A 26,135-nucleotide genomic window follows, 5' to 3' on the forward strand; every position below is an offset into this window, starting at 1 on the left:
TGATTCAAATTTGCTGGAACAAACAGTAGCCTTTAAATACAGATTTTCATACATTTGAAGAGTTAGCTTAAAACTCTCGTACTGTTAAATAAATGTATTCTATTGCAGAAAAAGACTATTAACTAAACGTGCATCTGTTTGACAAAGAAGACACTTCACTCTCTTGCTCTCAATTTCATCTTCTAGGATTACTAGCTGCTGTCGTAGACGCTCCCTGGTCTGGAACCAATAGCGGTACAAGCATTAGGTCACGTGTGGTGCTCCTCCTGCACGTCTTTGACGTTCAATGTGTCGGACCTGACGGAAACAAAGAGGGTGAGTTTCCGTGGGTTTTTCGTGGCATTTACTTCACTTTGCAACCTACGAATAGTTGGCTTAATGTACAAATTCCACTGTGGAGGTTGTCACAATGTGTTAAGCTACAACGTGCATTTCGTCCGTGCTGCAGTATATACGTGTAGCGTTGTGTAAAAGCACGTTAAAATGAACGTTTTATGCACCGATCTGAGTCAAAGGAGTGAGTGCAGGCTATCGATCCAGAGTTGTTCAGTAGCAGAAAAAACACTCAAGGACTCTTTGGAAAAATAATACTAGTAGCTCACATAGTAGCTCACAGCAAGCAGCACGTGAGCAGCACTCAAGTGCCAAATCACCATATCACATGCGATCAAGCCTCCCCTAAAAAGGACGAGAACCTTTTTTTATGAACTTTACGGTTATATCAATAGCTAAACATAGTTGGAAACTGTCTTTACGACTATATTTGGATCTTTCTAGATCCATGATTCCAAGTTTTTTCACCATTAAAGTAATCCAGTGATAGTTGAATATTACGGAAGCCCTACACGGACATGATTCAAACAAAATAAAAAATAAAAACCTGCAAAAATAATTACATTTTTTAACATCTTTGCTTCTGAACCACACTATGTTTAAATCCCACCAAGTGCCACTGAGGCTATCAACTGCAATTCATATCTGCACCATTACAGCCTCAGTCCAGACAGAGAGCGTGACTTCACGAATCAGTACAACGTTAATTAGTTGCGGCCCACCTCCTGTATGACATCATTTATAATATTACATTGGCACCTGTTGATATTTACAGTACCTGCATGTGTGCAGGTACATCCACCTGCATGTGTGGCTATAACAGCTAATACAGTCTGCAAAGCAAAATATGACAAAACAACAGAATCACTTGTCCTAGTATGTGTGAACACACAAATTGGACAATATTTTTTTCAAACAAGTCGAGTGTTGAAGTTGTAAACAACAACAATAGTGCAAATAATTAAATACCGAATGGACATGCATGGATAAACATATTGCATCACTGTGTGTAAGATTAAACAATCTCATTACATTACATTACGGTCATTTAGCAGACGCTTTTATCCAAAGCGACTTACAATTCAGTATCTATCTACACACCGTAGACGCAGCTACGGGAGCATTTTTTGGGGTTAAGACTCTTGCTCAAGGAGACATTGACACGAGACTAGCGGAGCAGGAGCCGGGGATCTCAATGCCAGGAATACAAATTGAGAATACTGCTGAAGAAGTGGCACTGCAAAGTTTTTCTTTTGTTGTTGTCAGCCCACAGACGTTTGCTTGTTGAGGCAGAAAAGTAAAATCAGAAGTGAAAAAAACCCCAGTGACGTCAGTCTCCAGACTGAAAACACAGAAACAGGGTGAACAGCACCGCCCTCAGGTAGGAAGGTAAAACAGCAGTCATACTTCAACATACATTATAAAACATTTGGTCATAGCAAACATCTATTTCTTGAATGTGAGAACATCAGGGAAATGTTGCTCCTTTCAGCCATAACAATTTGAATAAGGGAGCACTCATATTTTGAGAGTGCCTATTTGCAATGAGTTTTGTACTGTACTCTGTGAGGTTTATCATAGCTAACATGCATATTTATTATAGAACAATAAAACAATATAGTGATTACCCTGTCCTTGCAGATATGAGATACAATGCCACATTTCCTCATAAGGCCTGTGACTGTTGGCTTCATGTCTTCATATTGTAATAACACTGATTTGCATATTTATGGATTCGCACTTAAGAACTATTTGTTCAAGTGTACTACAGATTAATGAGGGACTGTTGCCCTGTGAATTCAGGTAAATAAGATCTGATACTACACCACTCAATCTCCGCTATAGGTTTTATAATGCTTAGTAATGCATAATGGTCTCGATAGTTGGACATTACAACAGTGCACCAGATATTTTTTTTTACCTAAAATTTGATGTATTTGGATCAACAAGTGTTACTGCAAATATCTGTATTGTAAATATCTAGTGAATGCTTATCAGGAAAGACAACCTTTATTATCAAAATGAACCTGAATGCATACCCTATTCTGTTTGTTTTGATTAGTGCAGCAGTGAAAGGTGCACTATGGGTCGCCTCGACGGGAAAGTGATTGTGCTGTCAGCCGCCGCGCAGGGGATTGGACGTGCTGCAGCAATAGTAATGAGCTTTAATCAACATTTCTCACTTGACACTTTTCCTACAAAATCCCAGAGGGAAAATTGTATATTGAATAGCTTATGTGTGTCATAGCAGTGCAAATTTTGACTTCATTACATATTTCAACCATTTTTTCATCCAAATGGAGGATTTTAATCGTCGTGACAGCCCGTCTTATCAGCCGTAGCAGCCATTTGAAAGTGTAGCACTGCAACAGTAACGGGCATCCAAAACATTTTTCTTCCAAATGCCTGTGCTACAGAAACACATGCTATGTACATATATTTAGTTTAAGTTCTAGTTATACCCCGTTATTATACCAAACGGGGGGGGGGGGCTGAATTCCACCAGGAAATATATAAGTTGTAAAAATGTCACCAATACGTTGTGTTACAGAAGCGGTTGTCATCATCTTGCTAGAAGATTATAAACTTTCTGTTGTGTATGTTTATAAGATGTTCCACATGCGCTGTAGATAACTGCTGTGATAGTGGCTCGAGAGACGACGCAAGCACAGATTCAGGGCAATCCCCAATATTCTTGCCAAAGAGATGGCAAAACACTTGAAGTTCACTCGCACATATCCTTGGCGAGATGAGGTCATCATCACATCCTTTCCCTTCAAGTGATGTCTTTAAAACCTGTGCCTTGTATTACAGGGGTTTGTGTTTTGTGGAGCAATTCAAATATAGAGAGGTCTATTTACGTCTCGGATCATTAGGTTCAAATCACATAGTATTCAAAGTTGTACTTGGTATGAGGGGTCAATTGAGCTTTTTTCCATTCAGTGTTTAAGATGTGCATTTTGATGATGTGGTCTGCTCTGTGGCAAATGATGCAGTCACTCCATCAGCTAGCAGGAGTGGAATGGATTTAAAGAGAGGGTTGAGAGATTAGGGCTAAAAATGTATTTTGTGTCTATAGATATGTGGTAATAAGATTGTGGTTTCTGCACTGTGTCCCGAATTAATGCTTGAAGTCAGGGGAAGTGACTATATGCATTTAGATGGAAATTCAGATTTGATAAGAAGTTGATCAAAGTTACCCACCTTTCACTGTTCCCAATCTTTAGTTTTCTTTCATAATTAATAGCGTATTTTTACAAAACAGCCATAGCCATTTTAAAATTAAAACATTTGTTTGAATCACAGGATCACACCAAAATATTGTATTCTACAAGGGAATACCTGGCTACATGTTTCATAACATGCAGACATTGTGGAACTGCTTCGCACTGATTCAAGTTTTTTCACCTGTGTAGGCATTTGCAAAGGAGGGAGCTCAAGTCACAGCAACAGACATCAATGGAGAGAAGCTGAAAGAGCTGGATGGCATTCTGGGTAAGGCTCATTTCTGTTGGTCTGAGGCTGCCACCTGCTGGGTAACCAGTGTTTTCTTCCCCCCCTTTTTGTCAAATGCTTTCACAACTTACTAACCTCTGTAACTTGGTAGTTTTTAAAAAGATGAATATAAACCTTTTTCCAAAGTCTTGTTTTTCAATATTTTGTAGGGCTGCAACCAATGAGTATTTTCATTGTCCATTAATCTGCCTATTATTTTCTTTAGTAATTGATTAATCAGTTGTTTTATAAAATAGTGAAAAATGAATCACAGTTCTCGTAGCTTTCTTATGACAGCTTAACTACTGATAATATAAAATGACATGTTTTAAATGTAAGGGCTTTAATGTGTTGCTTTTGCTTACAGTTGAGTTATACTGTATGAGTCAATTACTGCCAACTGATCTCCACAATACATTGATACTCTCCTAATTATCTACATTAAGTCAGTGAACAGTGGACTGATTACTACTAAACCATGCTGTCCCCGTCTTATCATTACCAATATATTATATAATAATCTATCATAATGTTAAAACAAACTGAATGCCCTTTTTTTTATTGTCGTTCCCAGTATCTTCAACATATATAGGCTATCCTTAATCTTTTTAGTTGTTTTCAATTTAGCGGATTTTATATTTTACATTGGTATTTTTCTTTCATGTCTTCAGGATAACTGACATGCTAGACGGTTGCGATATTTAATTTTCTACGTTTGTAACAAGCCGGCAGTACAGTTGAGAGGCACTTGTTTATTTAGGGGGCTGACTTCCTCATCTTAAAGTAGTATCTCCTGCAATGAAATGTTAAACACTAAAGACGAGGACAATTTGATTTTAATGTTTTATGAAACAGATCAAGCGTCATTCAAATAAGTGTTACCCTTTGTCCAGAACCAAAGTGCTCTTTCTCTCTTCATCCTACAGGGATCAAGACTAAGGTGGTGGATGTAACTAAGAAGGACCAAGTTGAAGCCCTAGCCAAGGAACATGACCATGTGGATGTGCTGTTCAATGTTGCTGGGTACGTTTTTCCTCTGGTCTGTATGAGGTCCTGAATTACTGAGTAGTGAAACTGACCTACTCTGCTTAATGCATTAAATCAGATGATATTCTATTTTATTTTGTCAGAAAACCTCATGAATCAATGAGCCACACTGTTGCACTGGATGACATGTTCCTTCAATACACATTAAAATCGGCGATGAAGTTTGTTTTGTAAATATTGGTTAGCACACCAAATAGTCCATAACAAATTATTCTATTTGCTCCTGTTTAAGTGATAGTTTCTAAAAAACTACAAGCGGTTTGATATCAGCCATTCTCAAAGACTGGATAAGGACCCACAGGTGGGTTGCACAAGATTTTATTAGGGCCGCCAAATAAATCTGCAGAATTTCTCTAAATTCTTTTAAAATGTAACATTTATATCTGCAGTACACCTTTGAGCCACAGTAGGGAGCCTGAATGTTCGTATTTTCTGATATTTGTAACCTACTTGAAACATTGAATAATATGAAAGGTTAGCATACATTCTGTTGGCTTAACTGATCAGAGGAAATAAGCGGGAGCCTGTTATCTCCGCCTAAGTGCATTTTAACATGTAACAAGTATTTAACATGTGTATATGTTTTTAGTAACACAAGTTGTGATTTATCAAATGTATTTCTCTTTTGAAAAAGCTGGTTTACCTATTAAGAATAACACAAGTTGATGCAAAAATGGCAGAAAAATTGTGAGGAACATTCATATATGCACAAATTTGCTCTTCTCACTATTTTTAGGGCCTATTGTGAATTGGGTCGTGGTGGTTTGTCATTTTAGATGATTACTTTTTTTGGTTTTTAAATGTGACGTTTATATTCAGCACCATTTTTTTAAAGAAGGGGATGTCATAAAGTATTGAGCGACATATTTTTGGTTTATACTTTTCATGGGATTTATGGACAATAACAAATATAAAGAATATTACCAGCCTCACTCTTTTGAAGTACGTACTGGGTGAATTGCGGTTCCACTTGTTTTTCTGTCTCCACATTGAGCACATTTATCCAACCCCTGCTTAACTACATTTCCAAAATCCCTACAACTTAAGGTTTAACCTCTTCTTGACCTATTGTCAATCTCCTTAACAAAGGTCTCTAAAGTGACACCTTATGAGGCTCAGTCAAATGTTGAGGGGGTTAACGCAGCATTTGGACCAGCATTTATTGACAGTTTAATAATTATATCTCTGATATATAAGTTAGTATTCCTCTTAGCTATACGTATGTAATACAATCCTTTGTAATGCCGTGAGATGGGAGTTTACATGTCATCTACCGTCTACAGGTTTGTGCACCACGGCTCCATCTTGGACTGTGAAGAGGCTGACTGGGACTCTACGATGAACGTGAACGTTCGGAGCATGTACCTCATGAGCAAGGCTTTCCTACCGAAGGTGACCCACTTTACCAGACGCTTAACCCTGCTCATCCTCCTGTCGAGAGAATAGGTGCTGTTGTAAATTGAGTGACATATGCTTTTCATTTGTTCTCATCCTTTTGTCCGCTGGGATTAGCTGTATTACTCTGAGCCTGTGGCATGATGGGCGGCGACTGCCCAATCACTAATCCAGCTTTAGCCGCAAACTAACAAAACTGTCTCAATGGGGAGTTTTAGCTTGAATCCTGTAGCGAGTCTCATTTATCTGTTACATAAAAATGAAAACCGAAGTCCGTTGCATTATTTTTACCAATTATATGCTGTTGATATGCCACCTGCCTGATTTATTTTGTCATTCTAGATGTTGGCAAAGAAGTCAGGAAACATTATCAACATGGCATCTGTTGCATCAAGCATAAAAGGTAAATAAACCTCTGTAGATCTTTACACTGTAAATGATTGTAGAACAAATATTATGCCCAATTAAAGGGACATTAAGTTGTTGAAGTATGACCATGTTCATTGTAATCCTCTTAGCTCAGATAATTGCTCTGCGAGTGACATATGCATTTCCTCGACACAGGTGTTGTGAACCGGTGTGTCTATAGTACCTCCAAGGCTGCCGTGATTGGGCTCACCAAATCTATAGCGGCTGATTTCATTGATCAAGGCATTCGCTGTAATTGTGTCTGTCCTGGTAAGTTTAGAGCCATCTGCAAAATAAAACCATGTGTCCTTTGATTCTTCATCAAGTGTTACTCGAGGTTGCTAGCATTTTAATAGTTCATCAAAACTGATGTTTTTAGAAAGATTTAAAGTTTTTTCATGTTTAAAGACATTGTGCATTTCAAAGATATGCGAGCCTTGAGTTTGTCCCTTCAAAGCCAGTCTGAACTCTTCAGACTTTTATTTGCGCAGCAGAACTGATCCCAATCATACCTATTTAGTTATCATAATCATTTAATTAGTCAAAGGGTATCTATATTTCTGTATTCAATAGTGTTGTGTTAGTGAAGGTTTTAGAAGAAATTTCTCTTTTTATATCTTCTCAGGTACTGTTGATACTCCATCATTGAGGGGTAGGATCCAGGCCCAACCTGACCCAGAACAGGTATGGAAGGCTTTTACTGTCATTTTCCCCAATCTTAATCTGACAGTAATGCCTGCATGGGTCATTTAACAGATCTTATCTTGGTATCTATTTGACATAGTAAATGCTTCAACTGTAACTCCTCTCTCTCTCTCTCTCTCTCTCTCTCTCTCTCTCTCTCTCTCTCTCTCTCTCTCTCTCTCTCTCTCTCTCTCTCTCTGTGTGTGTAACTCCTCAGGCTTATAAGGATTTCATGGCACGACAGAAAACTGGCAGAATGTGCACAGCCGAAGAGGTGGCGTACCTGTGCGTCTACCTGGCCTCAGATGAGGTGAGTGCTTGCAGATAATGCACCCAAGTCATACATGTATATGTTGCACATTACATCAATAGTCAGGCAGAGCTTGCAGGGCCGTAGCTACATGGTGATCCAGGCACTTTTGTATTTATTCTAAAAATGTTCTCGGCTCCTTCACAGTCTGCCTATGTGACCGGGACGGAGCAAATCATAGATGGAGGATGGAGACTCTGAAGAAACAAGCTTTTTTTGAAGCCCAAATAAAGTGCACCAAGAATGACTTAATCATTTTTTATTTTTTTTTGCATATTATGTTTACTGATTCTGTGGGAAAAAAAATCCCACGTTCAAATTTAAATCAATGCTGCAAATCTATGCAATGCCAAAATATTAATATTATGAATATGAATATGAAATTGTAATACATTGACTTAATCACAGCAGTATACATGTGTCATTACCTTATTATAAATACATCCATTGTTAAATATTTCACAAAACAATGTGGTAATGTGATTAATAATGAAATATGTTCAAACATTTATTAAAACGTCTTCTTCACAAACCCCCTTGAGTGGCTTTTCTATGTGACCCAACTCCCCCCCACAAACGAGGCACTCCTGCGCGCGGTACTTACTTAACGTTACTTGGCCATCACTAATCCGCCTCATTCCCAATTCCCAGCTGCTCTATCTGCCACATGACTGCCAGGAACGCTGCACACTGAAGGTTCACACGCGATGACTATGTTTACGATATGAGGTGAGCTGTTTTTTCCCCTTTAAATGTAGTTAACGTTACACTTTTAGGGTCTCTCTAGCTTAGCTACCGTACATGTGGAGAGTTCACTGACAGCTGGTGGGCGGAAGCACTCAAGTCAGCTACTGGCGAGGAATCCAATATCGGACAAGGCTTCCCTTTCGAATATCGATAATTAAACACGTCACAGCAGCAAGTCAAACTGTTATCGACACGTTGACGGTGGCGAGTTTAACTTGACGCTGAGATATTTTAACGTTAGTCCACGTTACGTTTTAGGGGTAGTTAACGATAACCACCGCTCCCTAAACGTCAGCTAGCTAACAGCAAATCAGCCTGTGGACGGTGTAATACATCGTGACATTCCGACGTTATCTCCCACCTAACGTGTCTATGCTGTCAGTGAAACGATGGGGTAATATTTTTTTAATTCAGTTAACATGAGGGCATTGGTAGTAAGCGTTAACTAGTTAGCTACCGCTGCTGAGAAAGAATGTCCATGTCCGATAATGGGCCCATTGTCCTCTGTTTCAAAGCGAGGCGTTGGATTCAACGTCTCCACTAACGTGAAGTAAGTACTTCAACTGTGGTTCCGTAAGTGAACGCCTCTCCAGCAGTACACTGAACCCAACGCCAGGACAAGCCAACCTTTTGGTGGCTAGGTAGCATCAGATGGCTACCGGTAGCTCTGTTGTTGACATTTGCTAAGATAACTCTAACCTACTTGCCCTCACGTCCACGGGCTAGATGAGCCATATGGTGGAGCTGTAAGCATTGATTAGTGTGCTCTGTTCACAAGTGGATTAGCTAACGTCTGTTGGCATAAGCAACTGCACATTGAAGTGGCGTTAGTTTAATGTATATATGGTTGACCCTTGTACAACGTTTGTGTATAACATAGTCCTGATCTATTGCTATTAAGAGTTCAGTATTTGTCTATTGTAATGAGTTACAGGTTAAGTGAACACAGCAAGCAGCACAAGGTATCCACTATGTAGCAACATATCAGCCTCATAGATTATCATTTAGAATTTTTTTCCCCTTACTAACATTGAACTATTTGAAAAATTGACATCTTAACAGTAAAAGCCTGTATGGTTGGAATAGTAGTGAACATGTTGTACACCTGTACCAACATCTTTTGTTATTAATCATGTATTAAGTAAACAATCATTTGTTTTCTCTGCTGATAAAACCATGTGCTGTGAATAGGAGCCTGAAGTCAGAGCCGGACATACAGAAGCAGAAGTGAAGGAACAGCCCATCAATGGCCAGCCCCACCCCTCTGTTGGATGTGCTGTGAGAGAGAGAAGTGAGTGGACCAGAAAATCTGTTGCCAGTTTGCCATGGAGGAGACTCAGCCCAAACCTGCTACCCCGGAGCCCATCCTTGTGCCCAATCCGGCACCCAGTCCGGCACCCAGTCCAGTACCCAGTCCAGTACCCAGTCCACTGCTGGACATAATCACTGTGCCTGCAGCAAACAATGTGGAGGTATAGTTTTTTTTAACTGTTCTCTGGTGTAACCTTCTTATATTGTGTTATTACAGTCTTAACTGATGTGTTTATAAGCCTGATAATATGTATTGTTTGTTGATAGGAAAATGACATAGCCTTTGTGTTGTTGTTTTTTTATATTCACTAAGTAAGATATTTTGAAATATGTGGCTCCTTTGTCTCTCACATTATGTTTTAGTGTTCTGCTATATAACCGTGTAATTAGTTGTTCACCTGAGATAATTTGTTCATCATTTATTGCTGTAATTCTTAAAGTAAAAAATATGAGTTAATGTACCATGACAGTATGACGATGAGGGTGTTCCGGGAGTCACATTTATCAGCAAGTTCATATCTTCACTGTATTATTTGCCAAGAAGCAGCCTGTAATCTGCTGGTATGATAGGGCATATGTGCATATAGGGCATAGATAGGGCAAGATACTAAATACGGGTTCGGCTATTAAAACGGCTCCAGGGACGTCTACCATTTTCTAATCTTTCCATAAGAAATGCATTCATATTTGTGTCAATGTGACACCTTTATAATCTGGTGCTTTGCGTAAAATGTTCCATTCATGTTGGCTGCTCAGCTACTTGTATAACGCCTGGATATTGATAGAAATGTACTGCATTTAATATTGCTGTCAATAGGCATTTTTAAGGCATTTTTTTACACTGAACTGAAGTCATGAGTTTAGTTATATTTATAAAAGCAAGATGTTACAACATATTGAAAAAAATCCAATTAGAATTAAGGTTGTCAAGCAAAATATCTCTTTTATCGTGTGTTGCGTCTACAGATGTGGTGTTAAGGCATCGAACAAAACATTATGTCCACCGGGCAAACATTACCTGTCCTTGTGCGTGCTCTGATCCTCCTTCTCCAGCACCTGAATGTGAACCAGATCCAGGTGGTGGTACGGCGCTGCTCCAGTCCAAATGTCACAGAGGAGACCACCTATTTTATTCCTCGGAACCCGGTGGTGGATGCTGGCACTAACACAGACCCGCCGGTGGTCTGCTGCCCCTTGCTCCACAGATTTTGCCCGTGTCCACCAAGAGGCCTGCTGGCCTCTCTTATTACCAAAGGTAAAGCAAGTGGGGGTCTCACGTTGGCTCAGTGAGTTCCTGCCCAGGACATTTATTGCAGGCCAATCCCTTCTTTCACTTAAGACTGTAAAAACTGCAGACATGAGTCTCTTGTATACTTTGAACTACTAAAATTTAGCAATTGTATATAAAGAAATACATATACACACAATATTTTATTTTATGTTCACATTACAAAACACAGTGACAGAGAAAGGCAGTCAATCATCATCAAACTCTTAGTTTTTATTAAATTACTTATCTTTTGAAGAAGTTTTAGAGGTTAATAAAAATGCAGGTAGTAATGTTGTCATTACAAACCCTATAGTGACTTCTGACATGACACAATAATCTAATGTCAGTCCCCTGTGTCCTTCTCCAGTCTTCCTGGCAGCTGTGCTCTTTGGCGTGGTGTGGTCCATCACCGAGAAAGAGTGTCTTCCAGGGGGAAACCTGTTCGGCATCACAATCCTCTTCATCTGTGCAGTCATTGGTGGCAAAGTGGTGGCTCTCATCCGTTTGCCCAAACTTCCACCGTTCCCACCTCTCCTCGGTAAGGCTGAGAATTTAGTGGTCGTCTGTTCATGCACAGGTGTGTTTATACAAGCCATTCATTTATTTAGTTACACAGACAATACACCATCTTTCAGGGTCAGTGTTAAAACTGCTTAATGCCTGCCATGTATTTGTTCAGAACAATTAGCCAGATTACACAAAGGCTCACCCATGGAATCATTATTTAACACTATAGTTCTACCGTAGAAGATTGATCAGTACATAGAGTATTCCAAATGTACAGTACAAAGAATTGTATAAATACCAGTATTAGCGCAAGTTGGTTTTAACAACTGCTTTTCAATTGAGACTCAAATCTGAGTTTTATGATTCCCAGTTGAAGCACTTAACCTAAACTAAAATGTCTTTGAGAAGCATTTGATTTACAAGCAAGTGTTAATGTTGTAGCATAAATGCTGCAAGATATTCTCTATTTATGAATTAAACAGGAGTATTGCACATTAGTAACCACGGACATATTCATTTGGTGACTTATAACAAAGTAATCTACCAACTGAGTCATTTCACCTTTGTCATTGATTTTAAAAAAGAACATGAGGTCGAATCAGACTTCTTGATTAACTGAACGACCATGTTACTCACTTGTTCCGTCCTTGTTTAAGTACACATTAGCTGCTGTTGGTTTGGATTCTGTTGGTATCTTTTAGTATTTTGCTGGTATTTTGTTATCAAATAGCCCACACCATAATGGTCCTGTTAGCTTAGCTTAAAATAAGACATATGTTGTCACATAATTATGAAATAAAAGACGTGAGTCTTGGTCAGGCTCTGGTGTAGTAAGCCTTGTTTTTACCTGAGGTGATGGAATCCAACCTAATGTCTTATTTTACATCATTAATGCCGGCTTTTTAGCTATCAGTAAAGGTTTGAATGAATTATAATATGAATTCCTGGTATTATGACTTTGGAAGTGGAAATCATAATCCATCAGCTGCACCCCTAACAAGATAAAAATCAAAGAAACTGGAGCCACTCCTTATTCGCAAATAACATCAAACGGTAGATTGAAGTACAGCTTAAATAGGTTTTGAAGTTTGTTTCTCTATAAACTTCATTTTCCTGTGTGTTTTTCACCTCAAAGAGTATTCTAGTCTACTGGTTCAGTGTCCGTTTCTGATAACAATAGTAAAAGATTGTGGTGTGTCCGAAGTCTTCTCTCCCCACTCATTAACAGTGTTAAATATGTGTTCTTTATGTATTATTTCCCTGTTGCAGTTCATCATTGTTCTTTGATTTGATTTAAAAACTTCTTTGAGAACCCATTTATCGTAGTCATAAAGATCTTAAACTCAGCACAATTTTCACCATTCTCAATAATGTTTTGTTACTTGGCAGGTGACTTTTTAGAGAAGGTTTGGATATTGTTGAAACTCAAGTTATTGGTGTTAGAAAACAGCAGTCACAGTCCTACAGTGGGTCTCAGTGTCCCAGGTGTCCCAACGTGAGCACTGCAAGTTCAAACAGCAGCAGGTGGTCTTGATTGTTGCTCTGTATCTGTGTGAGAGATGGTCCTAAAGGATCATCTGTCCCTCTCTCGCTCCCTCTGCTGTGTTGCAGGTATGCTCCTGATGGGTTTCATGCTGAGAAACATCCCAGTCATAACAGAAGGGGTGTACATTGACTACAGATGGTCTGCGTCACTGAGGAACATCGCTCTGGCTGTCATTCTGGCCAGAGCTGGTCTGGGGTTGGATCCCACGGTACGCTACATACTCCACTATTGAATCTTAGCATCTGCACACAGGAATGTTAACAATGAGGAAAAACAAGCACATCTGAGCCTTGTAGAAGATGTTACTAGGTTATGCAGCAGTGTTATCAAGTAAATGTTCAGATGTTCCAACCAATTAATGACTACACGAAAATCCTCTCCCTGTATAAAAGTGAATTGATGACTGTGACTCTGTAATGATGTGTGTGTCTGTGTTGTCAGGCTCTGAGGAAACTGAAATCTGTGTGTGTACGTGTGGCTTCTGGGCCCTGCATTATAGAGGCTTGCACCACAGCCCTGATCTCTCACTTCCTCATGGGCTTGCCCTGGGTGTGGGGCTTCATACTTGGGTAAATACAACACTACTTACTCTCCCACTCCATCTCCACTCTTCATTTTCTACTTACAGTATGTCTTGGACAGACAGACAGACAGGCACAGTTCCTTTAAAGAATATATTTCTTTTTTTTCATGAACTAGTAAGAAATATATTCATTATATAAATTTTAACATTATTTTTTTGAAATTTCTTCTTTTTATTAAATAATTTGGCAATGAGGATACAGATACGACGTGTAGGGAGAAAGAAAGGAGACCGATTTTGACTTGACTAGGTCTCGTTTTTGTGTAAAATGTCTTATATTTTCCCAACGGAAATACAATCAATCATTTTTAATTGACAACGTACTCCATTTATTTGCTGTATGAGCGGACGTCTCAGCTCTCAGAACTCCAGAAGCAGTTTATTACATTCAGTTACTGAATGGAGATGACAAAGATAAGTTAGACTTAAGCCGGGTTCACACTGAGGGTGAAAGCACAGCTGCCTGCATCCTTTCGGTGCCCATGTAAACCAATCGGGTTGCTCACACAGAATGCAGCACGGAGGTCCGTGTCCACCTGCTGATCTTTAGTGATAGATTCTGCATCTCGCGTTAGCAACTCTGGCAAGAAAACACACTGATAAGCTTCTATAAACAATATATAGGATGTATTCATAAAATTGTATATAAATGATCTCACTCTGATAAATGCTGAAATAAGCATCCCGTGCTTTTGACTTGCCTCCCCTCTCTTCTGAACAACATACTGTATGAATAAGAATCCTGTTCCCACAAAGCAGACAATAGAAAACTCTGCTCTCCAACAGTCACTAGAGCATATTACCACCGCTTATCCTCTCGATCACTTGTTGTCTAACAGGGTTGGGAGATGAGACAAATATATTGACTTTTGACAACAAAATTATTCTAGTGATTTTTTTTTTTGCTCATTTAACACTCCACAGTAAGTGCCTTCATATTTGTGCCTTGTCAGCATTCGTGTGACCTCGGTAGGTGGAATGGAAATTGCAACATCAGGTTTTTGAAACGGATGTTATCAGTGGATGGGGCCTGATGGAAATATTGTTGTACTGCCTAACTCAAAGTACATTTTTGAGGCAGGAAAGAAACATTGTTCATTTGCGCAACTTTGTAATGATTCGACGCTGGTTGAAAATCTGAAAAGTTTCCCTTTAAGAGGGTTTGAATTTTCTGTTCATTCTTTGTTTAAAGATTGTTAGCAACATTTTAATTATGATGATTGGAAATTTCTGAATTCAAAAAATTTCGTCTGTGTTTCAAGCCCAGCCAAATGGTTATCAAATAAATTTGAGACTGGTATCACATCTCGTCTACAGTACAAACTACACGCCATGCTGCAGGAATTCCTCCCTTTTCTATATCTCCAAGCATATTTAAAGGCTGATGCTTTCCTACGTTTATCAAAGGCAATTCTTTCATCTGTTTTCATCTCCTCCAAATTGTAGCTTTGTGTTGGGTGCTGTGTCCCCAGCAGTGGTGGTGCCCTCCATGCTGCTGCTGCAGAAGGACGGTTACGGCGTGGAGCAGGGCATCCCCACCCTGCTGATGGCTGCGGGCAGCTTTGACGACATTCTTGCCATCACAGGGTTCACCACATGCTTGGGCATGGCCTTCGCCACAGGTAACCAGTTTGTGTTTGCGTGTGTTTAGGAAGTGAAAGAGAAGAAGTTCAGACTTGAAAACACCACCTTTACTTCCAGGGGAGTGGCAGCAAGTTCAGTGCAGGTCAGCACGGAAAAGTATACGAAATAAGTAACTACTATCTGTAGTTTGTCAGGAGCTCAGCAGAGGGTGTGAATGGGCCGCTTACTCTTATTCAAAAGGGTTTTTTTTGTGCCGACACACAGTGCATTTTGTGTGTCATAACTCCAGTTTACCACAATGTAGAGTCTCTATGGGGCTATACTAAACAACACAAAATAACACCTTCAATGGTTACCCTACTACTGTCATGAATGGTAATTGTCTTCACACTTTTAGGATTATAAATTCAGTTTATTCTATTGTATATTTTTTTTTTCTGCTGATCCTTTTAGGCTCCACTTGGTTCAACCTCCTGAGAGGTGTACTGGAGGTGGGTGGTGGGACCATTGTTGGGATTCTTCTTGGCTTCCTCATCCAGTACTTTCCTAGTGTTGACCAGGTAGGCATGCTCTAGCAGCATTACTATATTAGCTAGTTTTACTATTTCTCAGTCATCCTTGCACCACTTGACACCACATTCTGTGTGTGAACCAACTTGGGAGGAGCCAACAGCAGCTTGTTAGAAACATCAGTGAAGTGCTCCACTTAAAATGATAAACGCTTAAGACTTATGATGAGAGCACTTTGGATTCATCTAAGTGGGGAAGGAGGAGATGTTTTTGTGGGTCACAAATGTCCTTACATAACAGAAATGACTGCACTATCTCAACTCCATCAATGTATTTTAATAGCCTGTCAGAATCGGTGTTTGTTAAATAAAAACAAGTAAACTACATTTTGAGATAAAGCACTGTTGTAAAATGTCATGAACTACCTAGTATCTGCCGACACCTTACAAGTGTTACATAGGGCATTTTGTATTTATAGGTTTAAGTATATTAAATTGTTCTATATCTAATTATTGACTGTCTTTTTCACTTAGAAACACTTGGTCATAAAGCGATCCTTCTTGGTGCTGGGTCTGTCCGTCTTTGCCGTGTTTGGCAGCAGTGTGGCTGGGTTTCCCGGCTCCGGAGGCCTCTGCACCCTGGTGTTGGCCTTCCTGGCTGGCCTCGGCTGGGGGTCAGAAAAGGTAACAACATATGCATGCCATACAAGAAGTACATAGATCATATTTGTCAGCTCTCTACTAACAATAATCCACCTTTTAGGGCTTTTGGCAAGAGAAGTACGGTATATTTCACAATTATCGAGTTTATTAAGCATACTTTTTTACCAACCTACTGGGTTGTACAGTGCGTCCTTCATTGTCTACACTGCTGCATGTCACAGATATAACCTCCATAAAAATGTCTGTTTTCTGTCTGTCTAAAGGCACGTGTGGAGGAAGTGGTGGGGTGGGCGTGGGACGTGTTTCAGCCGCTACTCTTCGGACTTATAGGAGCAGAAATTCGAATCTCTGAGTTGGAGGGACTCACAGTTGGTAAGACGACCACACACACACACACGCACACAACATAACAAATTCAGGTGACTGCTTTTACTGTGAGAGATTCAAATGTGGCGGTATGGATGTAAATAGAGAACATTTCCATAGTCAAAAAGAGGCTCCAGGAGATTTAAGCTCTCTGACTGTGTCCAGTAAATACTAAAACCTGATTCTGCATTTGCACTCTTGTACTGTACTGTATATGAGTTACCTGGGAAATTTCTTCCCAAAAAAGTAATCTTATTTGAGCCAGAACAAGTATATAAAATATAATATTTTGGTGTTCTGCAAGTAGCAGTAGTTTAAACATAACAAGACACCAATTTCTAGGAAATAACTTATTATGGATGAAAACATGACAGCTATACGAGTACATGCCCCTCCTTGCCCACAGCAGTTGAGGGGAAGTGCTGGTGATGTAGTAATTGTTGTTTTTTGCATCGCAGTATAACCAATATAGTGTAACACCTCTGTGTGTATCTGTGTGTTTTAGGTCTGGGTATAGCCACGCTGCTCATTGCCCTGCTGGTTCGATTACTGTTCACCTTTGTGTGTGTGTTGTGTGCGGGCTTTAACATGCGGGAGAAAGTGTTCATAGCTCTAGCGTGGATGCCCAAAGCCACAGTGCAGGTATGTCAGTGCTGAAATATGTGTCAGCGGTACACTCAAATGTTTTTTTCTTACTATCCTATCATTGTGAGCAGGTATAGAGTAAACACTGGTGTCCTTTTCCTCATCAGGCAGCGATAGGCTCCACAGCTTTAGACATGGCCAGGGCGAAGGGCGACAAGCAGCTGCAGAAGTACAGCATGGATGTGCTGACTGTGGCTGTGCTGGCCATCCTCCTCACAGCACCTGTAGGAGCTCTTATCATAGGGCTCACTGGACCTCGCCTCTTACAGAAACCAAAGAACTCTGCCTGTGGTGAGCGAGTCAAACAAAATTTATCAGCCTTTTTCTTAGGTAGGTAAAGTCCTACGTTCAACTCGGCTCAACACCCCCCCATCGCTGTGTTTAAATAGTGAATATGCTTTTCCCTTCCTAACCTCTGTGATAGATGCATCCACTCAGATAAGGATTTGCATAGTTATAGGTTGCCTCTGTTTACCCCATCATTCATGGCCTTTAGTCTTTTACATTCACACAACACTGGCATTGATTCCATTATAGTTTAGTACACGGTGCAAAAGTGCAACTCACGGTTGCACGCCATTGTTTGTTTACTACTGAATGTAACTAGCATGTAATCGGGCCTTAACTGAAGCGTTTCTCATGACTTTTCCCTCCTTCTGTCTCCTCTCCATCTTTGCTAGGTACTCCAGCAGGAGATGATGACAATGAAACTCCCGTCACCTATGAGAGCACACTCTGACATCACCCGTCTTCGTCTAGTAAGCAAGGACATTCAAAGAGACTTCCGAGGTGCTTTCACACTTGGGATATCTGAGCTTTCCTTCAGCCACCGAGTGGCCCCTTCAGTCTCTCTATCTGCCGGTCAGCTCCTGATGTTTGCCGTGCTGCAGGAACACATGAATCACTCTGTATTTATAGCCTCTGGTGCTTTCCAGGCCTCAGGCTCCAAACAAATGACCCACACGGTCATGCTGTATGACAGTATGCAAGAGACGGTTTTGCTTTTGGTCCTAAATTAACTTTTAATCAGCTATATTAGTGTGAGGTATGAATATGGTTTACATTTTTGTAAAGGTGGATATTTTCTGCTGCCCATTATATTCACTAAATCCACCTTTTGCCCATTTGTATGACAACGTATCTGTTAACTATTTACTGTATTTGGACTTGAACAGGTGGTAATGATGTTTTTGTATTAGACGCTGTTTCCTTTGAAAGGCTGCATCATTGAATGCACTGACAGTAGCAATATTTTATTGTTTTAAATTAGACTACAAAGTTGAAACACAAGTCTTTAGGTGTTCAGCACTCGGTATGATATTTGTACAGATGTTTGTGTATTTATGTTTTAATTAAATGTGTATTAGCTGTGTCTTGGTGATGAGAAGGGTTTATATAGTTAACAAATACTCAGGAGAAAAATAATTCACACCACTTTCCTCTGGTTTACACACAGTGCTGCTAAAACTACCGAAATCTGCTACAATCACTGTCGGCTTTCAATGTTCCGAATGCTCAACATTGATTGTGTCCATATTCAAAACATTCATGTAAACCCAACTGTTGATTGTAAGGGAAAGTTGATTTTTCACATTTGCTACATTTGACTTTTTTTTTATTACAGAAGTACGCAGTGTAACTTTGATGTTTCATTTGAATTTATTTACATTGCCTCATTGTGTATTAGTATCAACTATTTATGATAAAGCAACAGAATTGAGCGTTAGTTTTTTACCAAATATTCTTTAAACAATAAATTATGAAATCTACCAAGAACTGTTCTTTTTTTTGTGTAGTGATAGGATAATAGCTTAAATTATTACTATGCAAAATATTTGTACAGTTCAACTTAATGTGTGCTTTATGTCCTTAATTCAAGTCACTGTCCCTTTTAAGATTGGGCTTCCAATCTGTTTGTTTTCTATCCGCACTAGCAGCCTGGGTCTAGGGACGGCTCATTTGGTCTGTCAGTTGGTCCAGACTGAAATATTTAGACTATGGATTGTCATGAAATTTGGCACACATGAAAGTTGTCCAGAGCAAGAATCCCACTGACTTAGGTTGTCTCCTGACCTTTCAACTATCATCATCATGAACTTCACATGTGGTAAAGATTGACACCCCTAAACATCTAATGCAGAAATATGACCCTGAATGCAAGTTCTAGAACAAATGAGTAGATGATTAGATCGTGATTAGTACTCTGTTACCTCATCACTCATTTCAAATGATTTCAGCTCAAGGTGTCATGAAGTATTACCCAGTCGTAATATTGAAAGAAGAGAATGAAGCTACAGTTCTGTTTGCCAAAAACTGTTTGAGTTTAACATCCCGACTATTGCTTTTTACAAATTAAACAGAGTAGTCGATGCAAGCCATCAACTTACAAAAGTTCATAAAGACATTCATAGGCATCATTGTGGAAGTATAGATCTGAAGATACAAGCCGTTCATGTATAAAATAATGCTGATGAATCGAGGAGGAATATTCCAGCAGGTCGTCAACGATGCACAGCCATTATGAGAATACAGAAGCAAGACGAGAAGAAACGGTACAGAGCTTATGCTGCAGAAGTTACTTTGTGAAACCTCAACACCGTACTGAGGTTAAAACTGTGTATGGTTTGAAATGTTTGTAGGCAACAGAGTTGAAAACTAAATTTAAACTCAAATGTTTCAAGGCTATGAACAAAGAAATATTTGACCATTTCCCATAAACACAATAACTTATGAGAGAATAAATCACATCCTGAAAGAGTGAACAGTATGCTGATATTTGGCACACAGACAAAATAAAACCTAAGAATCGTCCAAAATGAAGACATACAGTACAAAATGTTGGTTACGGGTTGGACTACTATCAAGTATTTCATTTTAAACAACCAAAAAAAAAAAAAACACTCACTCTGATGGGTTCAGAATATTGAAAGTCATCATAAGATCAATGCATTTATGTTTCAAGCTTTCCTCTCAAAGTGGTCCCGGTGATTTGTAATTGATTCCAAAAAGAGTGAGACATGATTACAATTTAATTTACAGTCATATAAAAAGGCTGTTAAAGTAAAAGTGAACAATGAACAAAGGCCCGAAAAAAAAAAGCTTCCTTACTGCTTGATATCAGTACAGAACCTAAAATACCGTTTCCACACAATAAAATGGAATTTTATAGTTTTAGGTGTTTTAGGACCACTTCAAATAAAGACTCTGATCGTCCGCATTTCTGAGCAACTTAAACATAATACCAAGACTTTTGTTAAAAAAAATATACATAACAAAAAGACTAAAACAAAAGACAGAAATAGACAGAAAACTAGCTGTTAACTATGAAAATCAAAGACTGGGGAGGTGAGAGGAAAACTCCCATCAGCAGCCAATTATAGTATCTTCTTCTTGAGTATGAGCGGTCCCACGTTGTCTCCAGTTAGCTCGTTGTGCTTTAAGTGTGACCTGTCACAAACAGGAAACTAGAACAGGGAACAACCCAATGTTAGCTGATAGGCAAGATACAAACACATTGAACTCCTTACCCTGACTTTAAAAATAAATGCCTATATTAATAAATGACTGGGTTCAGTAATAAAAATACAACTTATTGATCAGATATGTAGCAAATGAAACAAACTGCCAGTTAACTATGAATGGCGATATCTCCATGCATAGAGAAGAGGTACAACTTACAGTTTTGGAGCGCCAACAGCGACAGTAACACACACTTGCGCTGTTCAGGTCCTCGATGTCTATCTCGTTGACCACTTTTGGGTTCTCTTTCTGGATCTTCAGGTTGATCAGACTGTCTTTCTGCTTCTTCTTCTTAGGGAGGAACGGGCGAATGGTCAGATAGCCCAGCAGAGCCAGAATACCCAAGAGAGGCAGCAACCGGAGCCACTCAGACACTACAGACGCATCACAAACATCACACATAAAGTTATTAACCCCGGAGATTATTTACAGATGAATCAATAATGAAAATAAACGTTGGCTGCAGCTCTACTTCAAGTCGCATGTCAACTTCCTTTTGGGAAACCCCATTGTACAGTCCACATGGAGAGGACAGACAAGTGAAGTGAGGATTAAGCACAGTTATGTAATTTTGCTATTAGCGATGAGTTACACCCCACCTCCTGGAACTTTTCACAATACTCTTATGGCAATTAAAATACTTTCCGTAAAAGGATTTGATGCCTAATGGGACGTCGCTAATCCTTAATCTCTTTAAGGATTTATATATCACATGTAGGAGCGCTTGATGAGTCGTCCATCTTCTAATCTGCACTGACTGACTCAATTGCTCATTTTTGACACAAAACACAACTTCATAAACATGTTTTAACATCTGGCAACATCTTAAATTAAAGCAGACATATCAGGCTCATTTTCAGGTTTGTGTTTTTGGTTTCTACTAGAACATGATTTCATGCTTAAATGTTAAAAAAAAAACCATATTTTCTCTTATACTGTGTCTGTCTGTATGTATATAACTGTATTCACCCTCTGTCTGAAACGCTCTGATTGGTCAGTGCTTCTGGACTTCAGTATCGGGGACTCACTAGCTGCATTCCAAATCGCCGCGTACTTTTTCTTTTTACTTTTAGTACTGCAGCTGCTCTTACAAAGTACTTACTGGTGCATGCTGGCTTGCATACTGCAAAATGCACATCCTGGTATTTTTTGGCATACTGCATTTGACATATAATGTATTGGGACATACTAAATCTTTTTTTCTGGCATTCTATATAGTATGTTAGTGTTGGTTATTGTATGGGTTATTATATTTAGTATGGTAGTGTGGATTTTAGAATGCACGGAAAGCCTGACGGCTTGATTTAAAGGCACAGTGTCTGAATACAAGCTGTGTGCATATCTCTGGATGATGTTTATTGAGCATTTTGTTACGTTCACAGTAGTTATACATCACATAGACCTGCTTTATAATACATTTAATAAAAGGAAATCTCACTTTCGACAAGATGTGACCTTTATAAAACTTTCACAAGCCTAATCAATTAGTACTAATTAACTCAGTCACTGAAATCCTCCATCTGTTGCGTTTCATGTGTTTTTGCTTTCATGGCCTTCTCAGAGAGGTGCTACTCAAATGGTTGAAGCTTGTCAATTATCACAGGAGCATTTCAGCCAGGCAGGGCTAGCTCAGCTTTTCTATACATTTTGGGGCTATTTTTAGGCTAAATGTGATACTTTGCAAAGATCTGTGTTGGCTGTAAGGTCAGGTTGAAGTGGAAAATCTGCTTCAAGACAGACTTTCACTTAGGTTTTCTAAACCATTATTCTTTATTTCCTTAATTTAAACTGCACACTTGGGCTTAAAAACTGTGAATATTTTTTTTCAGTGTATGATTCAGTCTCGTTGTTAATTAAGGTTTTGCAAATAGCCAACAGCTCATGATGTTGTCCAGTAGAGGTTTTTTGAGACCACAGTTTCAAAGAATATCAACGTTTACCATGCTTCAGTTTAGAAGAGCAACTAAAGATTATTCTTTTTATTTATTTGATTAATCATTTCACCTGTGAAAACACCAGAAAACAGTCCAAGCCCAAGGTGACATACCAGGTTGGTAAATCTACTATAATGTGAGATAAGAATAAAGCAGCAAGTTCTCACATTTGAGAGGCTGGAACCATTAAAGCTGTAAAAATGACTTAAATCATTAGTAGATTAATAGGTTAACAGTGGCAACTCTGCTCTAACCAACTAATATGATCACATGAACATCTTCTCATTTGCAGGGACCATAAGAATTTGGGGATTTAGTATGCCAAACAATAAACTTGAAGTAGTCTGTACAACCAGTAGTCTATGACTACCTGCCCTGCCTGTGCATCCTTTGACGGTATGAACTGGTTACATATTGTGATAAACAGCAGAGGACAGGTTGCAGCTTGTAAGATGCGACACTAAAGTGTATCAACATTCAAACACAAAATCTAACTTAATTGTGGAGCGTATTGCTTTACAACGTAAAAGGTCATTACTGAGTTTACGAAGTTCCCAAACAGAACAAATTAAACGATGATAAAGAGTTGTATTGGCGCCCAAGCAGCCCTTGGTGACGTGTTGAAGGACAGTCCCAGTTACAGAGCAGGCTAGCGTTAGCTAAAGTAAGTTTGTGCTGTGCCTGAAAAAGTGAGGTGAGAAGTCATCTTCACTTGACAGTCAGAAGTTGTCACACAGCTGCAAGTTAATTACCTGTCAACCTCGCAAATCCGCCGATCGTCTCCGGAAGCGGAAGCTTCTTGAGGTAGGCTGGGAGCTGGACTTTTATTATCCTTGACACGGATTCTAAAACCATCTTGAAAAGCTCAATGTTGCAGGTTTTGTGTTTGACTTGAGTAGTTCCTGGTGCTCGTTTGTGTCACTGCGTTCATTTCTGAGCGCAGCTAGTCACCGGTACGTAAAACTCACACCGTGACACCATTTGGAACACGGAAACGTCCGGAGAAGACGTACGTTGAAGTGAACGTGAATACACGCAACGACGACCTGTGACGCTGGAGTGTGTGACCAATCAACGTTAGAGGAGTTGGTGGCTCATGATTGGACAACTTGAATTCAGCTTGAATGAGGTGGTTTCTGTCTACTTCGTGTGCTCCTCGTGATGTTCGTTTTTTTAAACACGTAGATAATGTTTAATAAATAAAGCAACCTATGAAAAAATCAGTTTGTGATATCAGATGGTAATATAATTATATCTATATATCTATCTAGATAGATAGATAGATAGATAGATAGATAGATAGATAGATAGTAACTTTATTGATCCCGCGAGGGGAAATGATTTCGTTACAAGCAGCAATAGGTTCCAGAGCAGCAATAGGTTACAGGTATAAAAATCTTAATATTATATATAAAGAAAAAAGAAAAAGAAAAATACACATGTCACAATACACAATATATACAATTATACAATTATAATAGAGTAAAGATCTAAAAATCTAGATAGATAGATAGATATGCACTGTGTATGGTGTGGAACATGACATCAAATACAATGCCAGTAAGAGTGCTATCTTGATCTGTAGAACCAGAGAGAACAAATGTCTAAACTTCCCTGACTTCAAATTGTCTGATAACAATCTTGGTGTCTGAGGTGAAGTAAAATATCTTGGTCATTTTATAACAGAACAGATGACCGATGATAATGACATTTCTAGGCAATGTCGTAGGATGTTTGCACAAGCAAATACTCTCTCACGCAAGTTTGGTATGTGTACAGATGGAGTGAGGATGTCTCTGTTCAGAGCATATTGTACACCACCATGTGGTCAAACTACAAAAAAAAGCTTACAGAGACTTTAAGTAGCTTATAATGATGCCATGAGAATATTACTAAAGAGACCGAGATGGTGTAGTGCAAGTGACATGTTTGTGGCTGCAGGAGTCAATACTTTTCAAACCCGTTTCAAAAATATTGTATGTATTCATTTATTTGTTGGCTTAGTGACTCTGAAAATGAGATCATCTTGGTTTTTAACCAACATAAGGTTTAGTACCACACGCTACCAGTCCCATCCGTGGTACAGCTGTCTCTTTGTAAGGCATTGTTAGGCCTATGTACTTTTATTGTTCTTGTATGTAATTTTATGTATTTACCTTATATGGACCCCGAGTCTGAAATAAAGTTTGATTGATTGATTGATATATATACAAATCTATTTACACATTGAGAAATATGTTCAAATATAATATAATCTATACATCGTTACATTTTTCATATTACATTTATTAAGCTGATAACAATAAGTTCATTCAACTGTCAAAATGTGGTCATTTTGAATAGGCCTGCACTCTCTCCGTCATTTAAAGTTACCAATCTTTTGACCACTTTTCTATAATAGTAGTCATGGTTTTACCTCAAAGGATTTCTCATCAGGTTACAACTTAGTCCATACAAGATATTAGGTGTCATAATGTGACATTACTTTGTGAACATTTTAGGGCACTGGTCCATCGTCTGGATGCGCCAGACAAATAGTTTGTAAGAGAGATATGTTCTCAAGTATGTACAATTGCACCTTGCAACAGTTATGGTTTAGAGTCTAAATTCCTGTTTTTTAAATAGCAGTCGAAAGATGCACAACCTCATGGGACAACCAATTATATGTAATCAATGTTATGGTGTTGTGAGTAAGTCTGCAACACAACAATTGTAGATTTGCTTTTGATAAAACTAAATATCCAATGAAAAGAAAAAGGAAAAACTCCTGCTGTCCAACCTCCAGGAACAAGGAGATGACAAACCAGACACGCTACACTTAAGAAACAGGAACTGGGACGCCATAAATTTCCGGAATAAATTGATAAATAAATAAATTGTATCATTTACGGACAGTGAAGCAGGCTTCTCACATTTTCACAAATTTGCAATACCCTAATAGAAAAATGCTTCCATAACAAGAAAAGGTCAGGTCATATCTTCACAGTCAATTAATTAAACAAATATTTACAAGCAAAATGTAGCTCCGTGCATTTTAAATTACAATTGAATACATTTAGTGAAGTAAAAACTGCAATATTCCCCTGTGATGGAGGAATAAAATCTCACAAAATGAAAATACATCAAAATAAAAGCCTATTTAAAGTAAATAAAGCACCAAACACTGATTCAATAATTGTTAATACAACATATGTGGCCAAATAATTTACTGACAGACTCTAGAGAACCCTGTTCTCTTGAATACATGTAATAACTCAATTGCAAGAGGAAGTAACATAC

At 38.9% G+C, this 26,135-nt stretch overlaps 3 protein-coding genes across 5 annotated transcripts; 2 read left to right on the top strand and 1 right to left on the bottom strand.

Moving 5' to 3' along the window:
• The first annotated feature begins 229 nt into the window (after positions 1 to 229).
• On the top strand, positions 230 to 8,198 carry bdh2 (3-hydroxybutyrate dehydrogenase, type 2). Of its 2 annotated transcripts, none has more exons than XM_068727041.1 (10): positions 230 to 315; positions 2,396 to 2,488; positions 3,750 to 3,828; positions 4,755 to 4,851; positions 6,159 to 6,267; positions 6,613 to 6,673; positions 6,835 to 6,948; positions 7,304 to 7,362; positions 7,580 to 7,672; positions 7,820 to 8,198. In XM_068727041.1, exons 2-10 carry the CDS (start codon positions 2,417 to 2,419, stop codon positions 7,871 to 7,873), a joined length of 738 nt encoding a protein of 245 aa, XP_068583142.1. In that variant the 5' UTR covers positions 230 to 315; positions 2,396 to 2,416; the 3' UTR covers positions 7,874 to 8,198. The 2 variants fall into 2 exon arrangements, with proteins under 2 accessions (XP_068583142.1, XP_068583144.1); XM_068727043.1 differs by having other exon boundaries at positions 236 to 315; positions 2,401 to 2,488.
• A 75-nt stretch (positions 8,199 to 8,273) lies between these two features.
• Positions 8,274 to 19,172, top strand: si:dkey-162b23.4 (sodium/hydrogen exchanger 9B2). 2 transcript variants are annotated; one of them, XM_068727062.1, is made up of 13 exons: positions 8,274 to 8,401; positions 9,611 to 9,891; positions 10,784 to 10,985; positions 11,368 to 11,538; positions 13,119 to 13,261; positions 13,495 to 13,622; positions 15,083 to 15,258; positions 15,674 to 15,780; positions 16,264 to 16,413; positions 16,656 to 16,764; positions 17,264 to 17,400; positions 17,511 to 17,733; positions 18,084 to 19,172. In XM_068727062.1, the coding sequence occupies exons 2-13, from the start codon at positions 9,745 to 9,747 to the stop codon at positions 18,140 to 18,142; spliced, it is 1,752 nt and encodes a 583-aa protein (XP_068583163.1). In that variant the 5' UTR covers positions 8,274 to 8,401; positions 9,611 to 9,744; the 3' UTR covers positions 18,143 to 19,172. The 2 variants fall into 2 exon arrangements, with proteins under 2 accessions (XP_068583163.1, XP_068583164.1); XM_068727063.1 differs by lacking the exon at positions 8,274 to 8,401 and adding an exon at positions 8,656 to 8,969.
• A 528-nt stretch (positions 19,173 to 19,700) lies between these two features.
• cisd2 (CDGSH iron sulfur domain 2) lies at positions 19,701 to 23,863 on the bottom strand. The gene is made up of 3 exons (XM_068727064.1): positions 23,609 to 23,863; positions 21,082 to 21,296; positions 19,701 to 20,867 (listed from the first exon to the last, which is right to left on the bottom strand). Exons 1-3 carry the CDS (start codon positions 23,709 to 23,711, stop codon positions 20,778 to 20,780), a joined length of 408 nt encoding a protein of 135 aa, XP_068583165.1. The 5' UTR covers positions 23,712 to 23,863; the 3' UTR covers positions 19,701 to 20,777.
• Between the last annotated feature and the right edge of the window lie 2,272 nt (positions 23,864 to 26,135).

The sequence above is a fragment of the Cebidichthys violaceus genome, unplaced genomic scaffold (assembly GCF_023349555.1).
Source record: "Cebidichthys violaceus isolate CVI_PGR_0920_01 unplaced genomic scaffold, fCebVio1.0.p SCAF_4, whole genome shotgun sequence".
Taxonomy (NCBI): domain Eukaryota; kingdom Metazoa; phylum Chordata; class Actinopteri; order Perciformes; family Stichaeidae; genus Cebidichthys; species Cebidichthys violaceus.

Bases quoted from the DNA above. Each gene is read 5' to 3' on its own strand.
- bdh2 (XM_068727041.1), top strand. From the start codon at position 2,417: ATGGGTCGCCTCGACGGGAAAGTGATTGTGCTGTCAGCCGCCGCGCAG. The intron at 7,363-7,579 runs GTATGGAAGGCT...GTAACTCCTCAG, and splicing joins CCCAACCTGACCCAGAACAG to GCTTATAAGGATTTCATGGC. The intron at 7,673-7,819 runs GTGAGTGCTTGC...GCTCCTTCACAG, and splicing joins TCTACCTGGCCTCAGATGAG to TCTGCCTATGTGACCGGGAC.
- cisd2 (XM_068727064.1), bottom strand. From the start codon at position 23,711: ATGGTTTTAGAATCCGTGTCAAGGATAATAAAAGTCCAGCTCCCAGCC. The intron at 21,297-23,608 runs GTAATTAACTTG...ATGCGTCTGTAG, and splicing joins CGGATTTGCGAGGTTGACAG to TGTCTGAGTGGCTCCGGTTG. The intron at 20,868-21,081 runs GTAAGTTGTACC...TCCCTGTTCTAG, and splicing joins GCTGTTGGCGCTCCAAAACT to TTTCCTGTTTGTGACAGGTC.
- si:dkey-162b23.4 (XM_068727062.1), top strand. From the start codon at position 9,745: ATGGAGGAGACTCAGCCCAAACCTGCTACCCCGGAGCCCATCCTTGTG. The intron at 10,986-11,367 runs GTAAAGCAAGTG...GTCCTTCTCCAG, and splicing joins GGCCTCTCTTATTACCAAAG to TCTTCCTGGCAGCTGTGCTC. The intron at 13,262-13,494 runs GTACGCTACATA...CTGTGTTGTCAG, and splicing joins GTCTGGGGTTGGATCCCACG to GCTCTGAGGAAACTGAAATC.